General features: G+C 48.3%; 1 protein-coding gene across 1 annotated transcript in view; it reads right to left on the reverse strand.

Moving 5' to 3' along the window:
• CFI (complement factor I) overlaps positions 1–5,266 on the reverse strand; it is a 146,260-nt gene extending 140,994 nt beyond the window's left edge. Inside the window, exon 1 of the mRNA XM_029596663.1 lies at positions 5,119–5,266. Coding sequence (XP_029452523.1) covers positions 5,119–5,181 — 63 coding nt within the window. The 5' untranslated portion in view covers positions 5,182–5,266. The remainder of the gene's footprint in view (positions 1–5,118) is intronic.
• Positions 5,267–15,528: the final 10,262 nt, after the last annotated feature.

Genomic DNA, 15,528 nt, shown 5'->3' on the forward strand with positions numbered 1-15,528 from the left:
TAGTCCTACTCTATTTCCTATTTTTAACCAATTTGCAATCTGCATATCGACAATTTCTCAGGAGTTTCTCATGGGGGACTTTGTCAAACGCCTTCTGAAAATCCAAATATGCTATATCCTCCAGCTCACCATTATCCACTTATTTAATTAACCCCTCAAAAAAATGTAGCAGATTGGTGAGGCAAGATTTCCCTTGTGTAAACCCATGCTGGCTGTGTCTCATTAAACCATGTCTTTCTATATGTTCTGTGATTCTTTTTCTTTAGTATAGTTTCTATGATTTTTCCTAGCACTGAAGTCAGGCTCACCAGTCTATAGCTTCTTGGATCACCCTGGAGCCCTTTTTAAAGATTGTATTACATTGGCCACTTTCCAGAGATACCAATAATATATAGCATGAACAACAGCGGTCTCAATTTCATCAATATTTTTAATGTTAAAAAGGCAGTGCGAGTAATAGCTCCTACCTGTGCCTTCACAGCAAGATTCTGATCAAGCACTATGTCAAAGTCATGGATTTAACTCTGTAAAGGGAGAATAAAATCATCCAGTTTAATCCTGTCACCGCCCAAATCCGCTTTGAAAATTTGTGGGCTGTGCAGGAATATATGTGCAGAAGTTACCTTTGCTTTAACTTACCATGCATACTTTAGAAAATCAAAAGTATGTGCATAAATCCCAATGCCACCCTAGTTCTGCCCTCCCATCCCTCCAAGCATCTATTTATGTGCAAACCTTTACTTGCATATCTGCTGGGGCTATTTTCAGAGGGCAGCTTACATACTTAGGAGTAGCCTAGTAGTTAGAGCAGTGGGTTATAACCCCCCAAAACTGGGGTTTAAATCTCACTGTCGGAGGATCCAAGATGGCAACGGCAAGGTAGCATTGAATGCCGTGGAGATTTCATTTTAGAAGATTTTCCTGAAATTATTGCCTGAAATTGCCCCATTTGGCCAGGAAAAGGCGAGTGAGGGAGAATGCTTACTCTGAGGCCGCTCTGGAGACACTTTTGGTCAGCCCAATGGATGCCCATGTCCTTCAAGGGGTTTTAACATCGAGAGTGGAGTCGCAAAGGCAGGGAACCAAGGAGGAGGAACAGGGTTTCCTGCCGGACTCAGATACATCTTTGTCCCTGATGGTGAGAGAGGCGCCGGTGAACCCTGCTATACTCAGAAACCCAGATATGAACCTGGTGGAGTCGCCTGCCGTAGTTGCAGGCGGATGGAGGCACCAGGCAGGGAGTTCATCCCCGGGAGGAGAGAGCGTAGACGCCGTGCCGCTGCAGCATGATGAGATGACCGGCAGCCCAGCCATGGGAGAGCTCAGTTTGAAGACATTTGGCGGTTCCTCAACGCCTCTGAATCCAAGACTAAGATTCTCCCTTGCACAACCGAATCAGGTAACACTTCAATCACTTTGGGAGGCAGTTGAGGGCTTGGGGAATATGATTATTAATCAACTTAATCCTTTAACAGAAAGGTTGGAGGATCATGAAAATCGAATAAAAATCTTGGAAAACACAGCTAAAGTTTCCAGTCAGCAGATTACTGAGATTAAGACTGTTATGAGTTCCAATAAAGTCCTGCAGGATTCTTTTGTTAAAGACAATACAATTCTGTTAAATAAAATGGAGAACATTGAGAACACCCTGAAAGGAAGGAATCTCCGTTTTGTGATATGGGCCGGATTTTAAAAGCCCTGCGTGCATAAATCCGGCTTACGCGCACAGCCCTGGGACGCGCGTAAAGTCCCAGGCCTTCGTAAAAGGGGCGGGGAGGGGGCGTGCCCGGGGGTCAGGGGGCGGTTCGGGGCGGGTCCGGGAGCGTGGTGCCGGCCCGGGGGCGTGGCCGAGGCCTCCGGAACAGCCCCCAGGTCGGGTGATGGCGCGCCTGCAGCCCGCTGGCGTGCGCAGATTTACTTCTGCTTCTGGCAGGCGTAAATCTGCCAACAAAGGTAGGGGAGGGGTTTAGATAGGGCTGGGGGGGTGGGTTAGGTAGGGGAAGGGAGGGGAAGGGGAGGGGAGGCGGAAGGAAAGTTCCCTCCGAGGCCACTCCGATTTTGGAGCGGCCTCCCTCCGAGGCCACTCCGATTTTGGAGCGGCCTCCCTCCGAGGCCACTCCGATTTTGGAGCGGCCTCGGAGGGAACAGGCAGCGTGCGCCGGGCTCATCACGCGCAGGTTGCACAAATGTGCACCCCCTTGCATGCGCCGACCCTGGATTTTATAAGATACGCGTGGCTACGCGCGTATTTTATAAAATCCAGCGTACTTTTGTTCACGCCTGGTGCGCGAACAAAAGTACGCGCGCGCGTAATTTTATAAAATCTACCCCATGTTTAAGAAATATCTAATGGAGATACTGAAAGTAACAGAGGAAACTATCCCACCATTGGTACGGGCGTTCTATATACCTGTTGGAAAAAAGGAACAAGGAGAAAATTTGGTTGGGACAGAAAAGAGTAATATTCCAGAGCCTACAGAAGATCCCGGGTAAGAAATAGCTTTGCCTGGGTTAAATATCACTGAATTCTTGGAAATCTCGGATTCAGCGCAAGCTATACCAGCAACTATGATAGTGACTTTTGTATTGGAACCCAATAAAGAATGGATTTTGAAACTCTTTTTCAAACATTGGTTAGAATCATTTTTGAAAATGCAGGTTAGGATTTTTCCTGACGTGTCCAAGATGACACAAAAGAAAAGGAGGCAATTTTTGCTGCTTAGACCCCAGGTTTTACAAATTGGGACCTATATTTTGTTAAAATTCTCCTGCAAGTGCAATATTAAATATAAAGAGATTTCTTACCTTTTCTATTTACCTTCTCAATTAACGCAATTTTTGTGTGATAAAAGTAAAATTTAATAGAAATATTTGATAATGTAATCTCTCTAAGTCTCTCTATATGGCTGAGATTGCCTTTTCTCTCTTATAGTATGACCCTTAAAGGATGCTACCGACGAATTTCCTTATTTTCTTTTCTTAGTTCATGTAATAATTTACGACTTGGACCCTCTGTATTTTGGACTTGCATTGTAGAATTATAGTTTATTATCTTTGCTTGTTCTCCCTTTAAAAGTGGTTTGTAATTTTCATGTCATTTCATACATATTTTCTGTATTTAAGATGGTTCTTGATATGTAAATTTATAAATGAATAAATAAAAAATTATATAAAAAAAAATTCTCACTGTCACTCCTTGTGACCTTTGGCAAGTCATTTTACCTTCTGTTGTCTCAGGTACAAAATTAGATTGTAAGCTCTCGGGATAGGGAAATACCTATAGTACTGGAATGTAAATCACTTTGAAGTGCTGAAAAGCAGAATATAAATAAAACTGGGTTTTGTGTGCATAACGCTTTTTAAAAATATTACCCCCTTTGGATAGACATTATGGAAAACAGTTTCTGGTTGGAAATAAAGCAAAGCACAAAGTAAACACTTTCCCGTGTTGTTTTAAGGTTTTCTTTTTGTTATTCTGGATTTCAAAGAATATTTTCTGAAAAGACTAGGCAAGTGGAGATTTTTTTTATTATTATTTGATATATAAATATATTAAAACTCACTGGCAGCACCTATCCTTGTATTAGAAAAATGGAGAAAGCAGTGGAAGGAAATGTTAGTTTTACCCCTCATAAATAAAAAAATTAAAATGTTTTGACTTGCTAAAGTTTCTTCTGCAAATTGCTGTGAGCAGCCTCTGATTCGGCAACCAAATTAGAAAAATAAATAACAATTAATTTTATTAAATAAACCCTGCATTGCCTCACTATTAGGGACAGATTTCCAAAAAGTTGCTGAGTGACAACGTTAACTGTTCCGTTTTAACCGGTTAAATTTTGTTCGGTTCGTCAGCTGTAGCTAACCAGCTAAAGCTGCAACTAAATATAATTGTATGCTTGATTTAAGGCGGTAGCAAAAGGGGCATGGTTTATGCTAATCATGCAACCACTGGGGGACCTGTTGTTCAGAGAGAGAGAGACCATAATAGCATGTCCTGTAGATAGGTATTTGTATCCCTAGGATAGGCCCGCCTAGTAACTCGAGGTGGGGATTAGGTAAGAGTGTAGGGGGTTAGGGGCTGCTTTCACATTCTACATGAGACGTACGAACAGAACAGTGGTCTCTTGTGAAGATTTGCTGGCCTTCGGAGTGAGGAAACTCACTCCAAGATGAGATTTGGGCAAGGGTCACTCAACCTAGCTTGATGGACTCTCTACCTGGGTAACATCAAGCTAGGTTGAGAGACCCTTGCCCAAATCTCATCTTTGGGTGAGTTTCCTCACTCCGAAGGCCAGCAAATCTTCACAAGAGACCACTGTTCTGTTCGTACGTCTCATGTAGAATGTGAAAGCAGCCCCTAACCCCCTACACTCTTACCTAATCCCCACCTCGTGTTACTAGGCGGGCCTATCCTAGGGATACAAATACCTATCTACGGGACATGCTATTATGGCCTCTCTCTCTCTCTTTTTTTTCACATGCGAAAACACCTTACTGCATTTTGAAAAATGACCCCCTAAATTTGAAAACCTCACCTCGGGCATGCCCTGCCTAGGCCCCCTTTTTTTATCTGGCCAATTCTGTGTGCACAGCGATTGTGTGTGTACAGAGTTTATCCAGACCAGGGAGAGGGGTGTTCGATTTATGCTGGTCAATAGCCAATTTATCTGCATAAATCTTTTGAATATGGACCCCTTAGTGTCAGTTAACTGAGTAAATACAAACAGACAGGGTAAAGTCTTCAGTGGAAAGCTTTTGTTTATTGTGCAAAAGTTAGGAAATTCGTCCTCCTAGTCTCATTGCAGGGCATGAAGTTTACAAACCACCTCAGTCCAAATTGAACAAGCTACAGTCAAATGATTATTGCCACAGCCCTTTTTACTTCACAAGAAAATTAGAAAAATTCTGTACACCAAGCTATAGAAAAAGAGCAGCTCACCTACACCCCTTTGAGGGTACAGAACAAAGATTGATGCTTATTGGGGATATTTATCATAATCCCCTAGAATAAAACATCTTAAAATTTTTAAAGCAAGCAGAGAAAATATTAGCCGAGCTGTTGAGATGCTCGCATGCATCCTTTAAACAAAAATCCTGGAAAAGTCATGAAATGCTCACGTTTAGTCCGCTGGCATCAAAGATGAAACACAAAAGGATACACAGAAGAGAGATTGCTTCCATGATGGAAGGTGACTTGGACTCCTCTGGATCCTTAGCTTCAAATCTTTAGTTTAATATTTAGCCACTAGTACAACTTTAAAAAAAAAAAAAAAAAAAAAGTTATTTGGAAATATATTAGCACTGAACCTGAAGCCTTTGGAATAGCTATGGCTGCATTCCTAACTGGTTTTACCGTAAACCTGAAAACAAAACAGAAGATAAGAGAAAAACATTCCACTCATCTGTTTCCTCCTTCACTTGCCAATGAACATTTAAAGAGTTATCTCATACTAGCATTTCTGATGTTTGCCAAGCAGGATTATTTGCTCTGACCATGATCAGCCTTCCAAAGTAATCCAAGTATTTAGAGCAAGGTAGAGTTTTTTTATGCAACACTCATATGCTCACAGTGGTCAGTTGCTTAATATTTACTGTACCTATGCAAAACATTTTTCTCTCTGGGAGTTTAGTTAAAGATTTGTTTGAGTGTCGTGGGCTTTATAGATTTGATAACAGCCTTCATAGCTAAAGGAGGGTAGAAAATAACGGCTGAATTTTAAATCAGCCATGCACGTTAAAAAACAGGGGTTACGTGTGTGGCTGGGCTTTGTGCGCATTTTCAAAGGACCCCTGTTACGCGCAGAAGTGCCGGGCCCAGAAAATGAGGTGGTCCAGGGGGCGGGGAGGGGCTGGAGGCGGCTGTTACAGTGGCCATTTGCCGCTGTGCCGGGAAAGCATGCACCGGCAGTCGGTTGATGTGCGCAAGTTGCTTCTGCTCCAACGGAGCAGTAAGCAACAAAACAAAAAAAAAGGAAAGGTAGGAGAAAGGGTTTAGAGCAGAGCTTTCCAAAGTGTGTGTCGCGACACTTTACTGTGTCGCGACACTTTACTGTGTCGCCTGAGGTGTGCCGGTGTGTCGCGCAAGCCCGGTGCACGTGACACACCGGCAAGTGGGAACCAATGCAGCCGCCGGTGGACCTCATCCCACTGGCGGCTGAGCAGTGAAGTTTTGCTGGGCTGTGTGCCGGAGACACACAGCATGAAGATCGGTGAGCCGTGGTGGAACTTACCGTATTTTTCGCTCCATAAGACGCACTTTTTTCCCCCAAAAGTGGGGGGGAAATGAATGTGCGTCTTATGGAGCAAATATAAAAAAAAAACAAACAAAAATCTAACAAACCCCCCCCCCTGCTGACTCCCCCAAGACCTGCCGACTTAATTTACTGCAAAACCCCCCCCCAAGACCTGCCGACTTAATTTACTGCAACCCCCCACCCTCCTGACCCCCCAAGACCTGCCAAACGTCCCTGGTGGTCCAGCGGGGGTCCGGGAACGATCTCCTGGGCTTCGGCCATTGGCTGCCAGTAAACAAAATGGCGCCGACGGCCCTTTGCCCTCACTATGTCACTGAGACCGACCAATAGCAGCGGTCGGTCCCAGTGACATAGTGAGGGCAAAGGGCCGTCGGCGCCATTTTGATTACTGGCAGCCAACGGCCCACGCCCAGGAGATCGTTCCCGGACCGCTCCTGGACCCCCGCTGGACCACCAGGGACGTTTGGCAGGTCTTGGGGGGTCAGGAGGGTGGGGGGTTGCAGTAAATTAAGTCGGCAGGTCTTGGGGGAGTCAGGAGGGTGGGGGGTTGTAGTAAATTAAGTCGGCAGGTCTTGGGGGGGTCAGGAGGGTGGGGGTTGCAGTAAATTAAGTCGGCAGGTCTTGGGGGGTCAGGAGGGTGGGGGGTTGTAGTAAATTAAGTCAGCAGGTCTTGGGGGAGTCAGGAGGGTGGGGGGTTGTAGTAAATTAAGTCGGCAGGTCTTGGGGGGGTCAGGAGGGTGGGGGGTTGTTAATTTAAAGGGTTGAGATGGGGTTTTTTTTTTTGGGGGGGGAGGGGTTCCCAGAGAAAGAAAAGTTTTCTGATCTGGGGAGTGGACCGAAATGGCCCTCCCCAGACCTGAAAACAAAATGGGGAGAAAAAAAAAAGCTATACACTCCCCTAATTTGCTCCATAAGACGCCCAGACGCAGATCCGGTTTAGAACAAATTTTTTTTTTTTATTTTCCCCCTCTGAATCCTAGGTGCGTCTTATGGTCAGGTGCGTCTTATGTTTGGGGGAATTTCAGTGGATGCACAGAGTTACAGAACTGGAGGTGCAGGATTTATATTGACATTCTGTCCCTTCCTATAAATTCCAGTCTTGAAACTGGCCAGCTTTTTAAAATTACGCAGAAGACCCTTTGGACTTTCTTATTAACACCAAATATTCAAAATCTGTGTTCATCCCATCAAGCTCATATATCTCATTAAAGAGGTAAATTGAATAACACAATAACTTTGTTTTATTATTGTTATTCATAAATTAGAACAATAACATTAAGCTTGGAATATTATATATTTTTAATATGAGAGGTTTTCACAAGATAGGTTGTGTCGTGAAACATTTTATTATGTATATATTTAAGGAAACATACATAAATTGTCGAAATACATTTAGTTCGTTTAACCTTTAACCTCTGGTTTGCTAGTAAACTGAATTACTGTGTCCCGAAATTATGTTTGTCTAAAAAGTGTGTCACCAACATGAAAAGTTTGGAAAGCTCTGGTTTAGAGGGTGGGGAGGAGAGGAGAGGGCAAAAGGGAGGGAGTATGGATAAGGGGGTAGGGAACTCGGGAGGCCCGATTGCATCGCCGCAGGTAATCTTATAAAATTGGTCCCCCCTGTGCGCACGGATTATAAAATCCCATGTGCATGTGCGTGCTGCCATGGAATTTTATAACATGCATGCGCTGGCACGCGCATGTTATAAAATCGGCGCGGCCATGTGTGGGAAGCCCACGTGCACATGGACACATGCGCACCTTTTAAAATCTACCCCTTAGTCTAATTAAAGGAGAAGTGCTGTAAAAAGCTTTGAAGACTTGTAACACATAAGCAAAGCAATAGAGGACTGTAGAAAATGAAGTCTAGGGGAGAGTTAGAAAGATTTTTTAAAAGAGGGTTTTTTTGTTGTTAATGTAGACCTTAATTTATTTTTAAATTTAATTGTTCTAATAGCCAACGTGATTACTACCAGTTGCAATGAAAGAGTAAGGAAATCTCAACACAAACAGCACCCATGTCACCAAAATCATCACCACTACTGATTGTCCCCTGGATGCACCTTTGGTACCCTTGCTGAAGCTGGTGTTTCTTAGAGTGCTTTCACCTTAATGTGCATGTTACGCGTGCCACCCGCAGCAGCCCTGCGGCGCGGCCCTCTCACCTTTCCAGACGGACTCCAGCTGCTGGCTCCTCTTCGCTGGCGGTGGTGGGCTGCCAGCTCCGACCTCGGATTCCCTCCGGTGCCTCCGGCCCTGCCACGCCATCCAGTGTTGCTAGCCAAGATGTCCCTGTTCGTCGGGCCTCTCCGCATGGCCCGCAGAGAGACGCCACCATCAGCACTGCACCCCTTCCTAGGCGCGTGAACATCACTGATTCTTTTAAAGGGCCCGCGGCGGGAACCTGGCTGCAGACTGGATGCTGACATCAGATTCTTCAGCATAGAAAAGCTCAGGCCTCGCTCCATAGCGTTTCCTTTGCAACAGATCTCCTCGTACTTGTTGCTATTCCTCGAATCGTCTCATCGTTGTGTTCCTGTCTTCCTGGTTCTCAGTTCCTGTTCTCCTAGTTCCTGTTCGTCTATGTGTTGGATTGACTCTCTGGATTTGATCACCACTATGCCTGACTACCCTTCAGCTTCTCTCCAGCCCCGGACCTCCGCTACACCTGACTACTTTTCAGCTTCTCTCCAGCCCCGGACATCCACTATGCCTGACTACTCTTCAGCTTCTCTCCAGCCCCGGACCTCCGCTACACCTGACTACTCTTCAGCTTCTCTCCAGCCCCGGACCTCCGCTACGCCTGACTACTCTTCAGCTTCTCTCCAGCCCCGGACCTCCGCTATGCCTGACCACACCTGCCTTCTCCGTGCCCTGACCATTGCCTTGCTTGACTACGCCTGCCTTCTCCGTGCCCTGACTACTGCCTGGATTGACCACGCCTGCCTTCTCCGTGCCCTGACCCTTGCTTTGCACGACTATGCTACAGACTTTCCTGTGTCCAAAGTTCTACATTGCTTGTCACCACTTCCACTCACCGCTGGCTCTGAACCTAGCCTGTCAGTGACGCCTCTCCTCGCCTATCCTCTGGTTGTGGACTTTCAAGGTTTAGGCCTTCCTTTGCTTGGGTGCCTCCAGTTCCCCATTGTTCCTTTGGCACCTGAGTCTCCATACTGAATCCAATCCAGGATAGAACTACGCAATCTACAGACTGCTGTCTCTGGGCTGAATTACTATTCATTAGGGATGTGAATCGTGTCCTCGATCGTCTTAACGATCGATTTCGGCTGGGAGGGGGAGGGAATCGTATTGTTGCCGTTTGGGGGGGGTAAAATATCGTGAAAAATCGTGAAAAATCGTTAAAAAATCGAAAAAATCGAAAAACCGGCACATTAAAACCCCCTAAAACCCACCCCGACCCTTTAAATCCCCCACCCCCCAAATAACTTAAATAACCTGCGGGTCCAGCGGCGGTCCGGAACGGCAGCGGTCCGGAACGGGCTCCTGCTCCTGCATCTTGTCGTCTTCGGCCGGCGCCATTTTCCAAAATGGCGCCGAAAAATGGCGGCGGCCATAGACGAAAAAGATTGGACGGCAGGAGGTCCTTCCGGACCCCCGCTGGACTTTTGACAAGTCTCGTGGGGGTCAGGAGGCCCCCCACAAGCTGGCCAAAAGTTCCTGGAGGTCCAGCCGGGGTCAGGGAGCGATTTCCCGCCGCGAATCGTTTTCCATACGGAAAATGGCGCCGGCAGGAGATCGACTGCAGGAGGTCGTTCAGCGAGGGTTTCCGGCGCCTCGCTGAACGACCTCCTGCAGTCGATCTCCTGCCGGCGCCATTTTCCGTACGAAAACGATTCGCGGCGGGAAATCGCTCCCTGACCCCCACTGGACCTCCAGGAACTTTTGGCCAGCTTGTGGGGGGCCTCCTGACCCCCACGAGACTTGCCAAAAGTCCAGCGGGGGTCCGGAAGGACCTCCTGCCGTCCAATCTTTTTCGTCTATGGCCGCCGCCATTTTTCGGCGCCATTTTGGAAAATGGCGCCGGCCGAAGACGACAAGATGCAGGAGCAGGAGCCCGTTCCGGACCGCTGCCGTTCCGGACCGCCGCTGGACCCGCAGGTTATTTAAGTTATTTGGGGGGGGTTCGGGAGGGTGGGGGATTTAATTTAAAGGGTCGGGGGTGGGTTTTAGGGGGTTTTAGTGTGCCGGCTCACGATTCTAACGATTTATAACGATAAATCGTTAGAATCTGTATTGTATTGTGTTCCATAACGGTTTAAGACGATATTAAAATTATCGGACGATAATTTTAATCGTCCTAAAACGATTCACATCCCTACTATTCATCTCTAGCTAACCTTGAGGCCCACCTAAGTCCTTCCGGCCCCTGCACCCAAAGGCTCAACCCGAGGGGAATAAGGGCTGATATTGGTGAAGCTCCAGTGGCCTCTAGCTTCTGCCCTCTCCACCTGCTGACGGTGAGGACCCTTAGGTCCTTGCCTACGGGTTGCATCAACCCCACCTCAGCCCAAGGGTCCACCTCCAATGCAACAGTGCAGAATGGGCCATGTACATTCGGCTAATAAATCATATTAAATAAAAATAAAATAATCAGTTTATGAACAATATCCAGTGTGAGAGATGCCATCTTTATTGACAGATTGTATATGGAGACCTCAATGTCCATGATGTAGAGCCAGTTAAGACAGGACAACAGAAGAAGCAGAGAAGGAAGACACTGCAACACATTGATATGAAAACTGGAAGATGGACACTTCTTGGACCATAAAACACACTGGGGCGGATTTTAAAAGCCCTGCTCGCGTAAATCCGCCCGGATTTACGCGAGCAGGGCCTTGCACGCCGGTGCGCCTATGTTCCATAGGCCTAGCGGCGCGCGCAGAGCCCCGGGACTCGCGTAAGTCCCGGGGTTTTTCAAGGGGGGCGTGTCGGGGGTGTGTCGGATCGGCGCGGGGTTTTGGGGGCAGGATGCGACGTTTCGGGGGTGGGCCCGGGGGGCGTGGTTTCGGCCCGGGCGGTCCGGGGGCGTGGCCGCACCCTCCGGAACCGCCCCCAGGTTGCGTCTCGGCGCGCTAGCGGCCCGCTGGGATTTACTTCTCCCTCCGGGAGGCGTAAATCCCCCGACAAAGGTAGGGGGGGTCTAGATAGGGCTGGGGGGGTGGGTTAGATAGAGGAAGGGAGGGGAAGGTGAGGGGAGAGCGAAAGCGAGTTCCCTCCGAGGCCGCTCCGATTTTGGAGCGGCCTTGGAGGGAACGGCGGCAGGCTGCGCGGCTCGGCGCGCGCCGGCTACACGAAATCGGCAGCCTTGCGCGCGCCGATCCAGGATTTTAGCGGCTACGCGTGTATCTACTAAAATCCAGCGTACTTTTGTTGGCGCCTGATGCGCCAACAAAAGTACGCGAAAGCGCGCTTTTTAAAAATCTACCCCACTATCTCTGAGCCTTTTTCAATTCAGTTATGGAACTTATAAGCAATCCTAGAATGAGTGGAGGAGGAAGACACAGCAAAGGGCAAGAAGAACACTTCATAGGTCACAACTGTTGCGGTCCTGGGCCGTGCCCCGGTCCCTCCACCTACCTCGGGGGCGGCCCAGGCCGTTTCGAGGCTTCCTCGGGTCTGCAGGCCCTCCAGCGTGTCTCTCCCTCCTTGGGAGAGACGCCGACGGTCCGGCGCGGCTGGCACCGCCCCCTGATGCACGCGCGCGGGGCGGAGCTCCATTTAAAGGGGCCAGCGCGGGAAAACCCTCAGTTTGGCAGTAGATGACGTCAGACGCCCTTAGGGTATAAGTACCCTGCAGCTAGATCACTCGAATGCCTTGCAACGAGGTTCCTCAGGTTTCCTGATTGCTAGTTGCTGCGTTCTTCTGGATTGCTCTCCGTTCCCGACCCGGCTTCACTCCTGACTTGTTTTCCGTCTTCGTCCCTTGGCTCTGGTATCTGCTTCTGACCTCTGGTTCCAACCCGGCTTCGTCCACGACTTCTCCTTCAGCTTCTGTCCCTGGCTTGGCTCGCTTTGACCTCTGGCTCCGACCCGGCTCCGTCCACGACTCAGTCTTCTACCTCATCCCTGACTTGGTTCCTCCTCTGACTCCCGGATTCTGACTCGGCTTCCTTCCTGGTCTTTGCTGGCCCAGAAAATTCACCTAAGTCCCAGCGGCCGGGCCCCTACGGGCGCCTCCTGGGGGGGCTCCGGCTTCCAGGGTGAATCTCCAAAAGTCCCAGCGGCCGGACTCCTACGGGCTTCTCCTGGGGGAGTACCGGCTTCCAGGGTGAAGACTCTTCAGTCATCAGGGCCCAACGTCGTCCGTCCTCTCAGCCTTGCCGAGTCCTTGGTCACATAGGACTCCATCTTGTCCCAGTGCCGAAGCCTTCCCTGAGTCCTCTGAGCCGCCTCCCGGTTGGGACGCTTGCTGTGGTCCTCCACAGCGCACCATCCTCTGTCTCAACCGGCCCAAGGGTCCACAACCATAACAACAACAGTAACATAGTAGATAGCACCAGTTAAAGATCAAACACTGAATTCCAAATGTCCAGTTATTCCTTTTCTAAATGTTAAAGTTATATCCCAACGGCCCAATTTTGAGCATGACTACTTGTAATATATCACATCTTACCCAAAACATTTACTCCTTTGTACGTGTCCCTCCTGGGGAGATGAGTATGCAAGAGGGACTTGGAGAACAAATCTATTCCCTGGGGAGCTGACCTGGTTTCTGGAGGCTGATGAGAATGGGGTTGGGATCCTGGGGCATCCCGTGCCTGTGCTGGGATGTTGAGAAATCAGCCAATGGACTGCTAGGAGGACAGAGTTGTGGCAGGGCAAGGTTTGCTTCAGGAATGGTTTTCCTAGCTTTCCCACAGCTCAGTAGGCAGCCATCAGCCATTTTAAACAGCTGTGATTGCTCCCTGCCCCATGACTGAAGAAGGAGAGAGCCAGCAGCGGGTGATGACTCGGGCCACAGTGGTGATTGACAGAGGAGGTGAGACAATGGCTGGGCCGGTCTGTTGCGAATCACTTTGATTTCTATAGCAGCAGCCATGAGAATGCTGCCACAGCCCAAGGGAGGTAGTTTTCAGTGCTGAGAGCCTTGGAAAAGGCCCCGACGTGGGTGAGCATACTGGGCCATGACTGGAAGTGCATGGCCAACCACTTCCGGTTTCGTGCCAGAAAAAGGGGCAAGTTTTAAAATTCCAGGTGCACCTCAGCAAACCCGGTTTTAACGGGGGTTCAGGTCTCTGGGACAGCTCTGGAAACATTCCAGGACTGGCTGTTCTGCACATACAGTTAGAAAGATAGCCTAGACTATTTGTATGCTGGTACTCAGAGGAATTTATTTTGCATGGGAAAGCATTCTGTGCTATTTGTGGGTGTTGCGTTTATCGGTGCTAGACGGCTTCGCCCCATTTGCCTCACCTTATTCACGGCTCCTCCCGCTTATCTAGGAAAGATGGCTACCACCACGTCTACAAGCCGACCTCTCCGGCATCCCCGGAATGGCTATTGTGCAGCCTCCCGCCATGCACCTCCCAGGCACCTACAAGGGTGCGCGCGTGTCACCCTTGTCTTTATTCCAACCTTGACGCGAACCTCAGGGGCGTTCCCCCTTGCTGATGTCACGCCATACAGGTATATAACCTTTGTTAATTTGCTAGCTTGTTGAGTTAGCAAGGACTTGTACGGACTTGTAAGGACTCGGATCCGTTCCTGTCTACAATACTCTGCCACTTCTGTGCTGCTGCTGGAAGCTCTCTCTCTGCCCTTCGGGGTAACTGCTAACCTGGGTACCCGCTCCTTGGGGGCCCTCTGCTTTATTTTGGTGCCTTACAGGGAACAGGTACTCGCTCCTCGAGGGCCTGCGCTCCCTGCCTCAGTGCCTGTACTTTCTTCTACAACCTGGTGGAATCGCATACCTACAGCAAACATCTAGTGAGTACTCTTAACTCTCAGTATATCTCATCCACAGTACTTCCTTGCTGGGAAACCTCTTCGGAACCATCAAATACCAACAGGGTGAGAAGGGCTCCCTCTGTCAAGGTCCCTGAGACTGCAACTACCAGACTGCCTCACTACTGCCACCTCTGGTGGTACTCTTCAAGCTGTATAATAAAGAACTAACTGTGTTTGTGCGTTCTGAGTCTAGCCTAGTACTATGGCTCCTCATGGGTCCACCCAAACATCGCTCAACCATAACAGTGGGGTGTTAAAAGGTATGCTGTCACCAATACAGCTGCATTTTTCTAAATACAGGAAAGGAAAGTATAAGCTAAACTTTTTGTTGCATAGGCTGTAACTTAAAGAGCATAAGGGATGTTCTTTGTTGGGGCTATCTGTTCTGTCAATTTCCCCATCTAAGTTCCCCAAGGGGTACTAAACTTATGTGAAGGAGATATAGCAGCTTTTAAACTAGAACAAAGGGAAAAGCCGACAGTCACTCAGCAGTGCATGGTTCGGAGAGAGGTATCTTCAAAGGATACTAATGATACATTAGAATTAGGGCATCCTGACAGTGAGGTTCCAATAATAAGAAAAGTAGTCCAAGTGCCTATAACTAAAAACTCACCTGAGCTAAAAAATTCTAACATCACTATCAATTAAAAAGCAGAATGAAATACAAACAAAAACCAAACTTTGAAATGTTTGTATGCTAATGCCAGAAGTCTGATGGGAGAATTAGAATGTTTAGCAGTGAATGATGACATAGACTTAATTGGCATCTCAGAGACATGGTGGAAGGAGGACAACCAATGGGACAGTGCTATACCGAGGTACAAATTATATCGCAATGACAGTGTTAGGGATCTGCTGCTCAAGTTAGCAATCTGTTAGCGAACTGCTGCTGGATGCTCCTGTAAAGGGAGGCGTTGGCAATCTGTTGTGGGATCGGCTGCTAGAGAGAGCAATCGGATAGGATCCTGCTGCTGGACACTCCCTCAAGGGGAGGAGCCAGCAATCTGTTGTAATACTGCTAGCGGTTAGCAATCTGTTGCAGGGTCTGCGATGCGGATGGGAGGAGCGAGCAGATGCGAATAGCAGTCTGATGGAATTCCCTCCCCTAAGGGAGGAATAGCAATCTGTAGTGAACTGCCTCCTATGGGTCTGCTAAGGAATGGCAATGTTAATGTAGACTGCAGAGTTGGCAATCTGTACCAGTGGAGTACTGGAGATGGTGCTCAGCTGGACAGAAAGTAAATAGGTGAATCCTTGGGCCAATGGCAGATGACAGCGCCCTCAGGAGGGAGTCCTGAGAGGGACC

This window comes from Rhinatrema bivittatum, chromosome 1, assembly GCF_901001135.1.
Source record: "Rhinatrema bivittatum chromosome 1, aRhiBiv1.1, whole genome shotgun sequence".
Lineage (NCBI taxonomy): Eukaryota > Metazoa > Chordata > Amphibia > Gymnophiona > Rhinatrematidae > Rhinatrema > Rhinatrema bivittatum.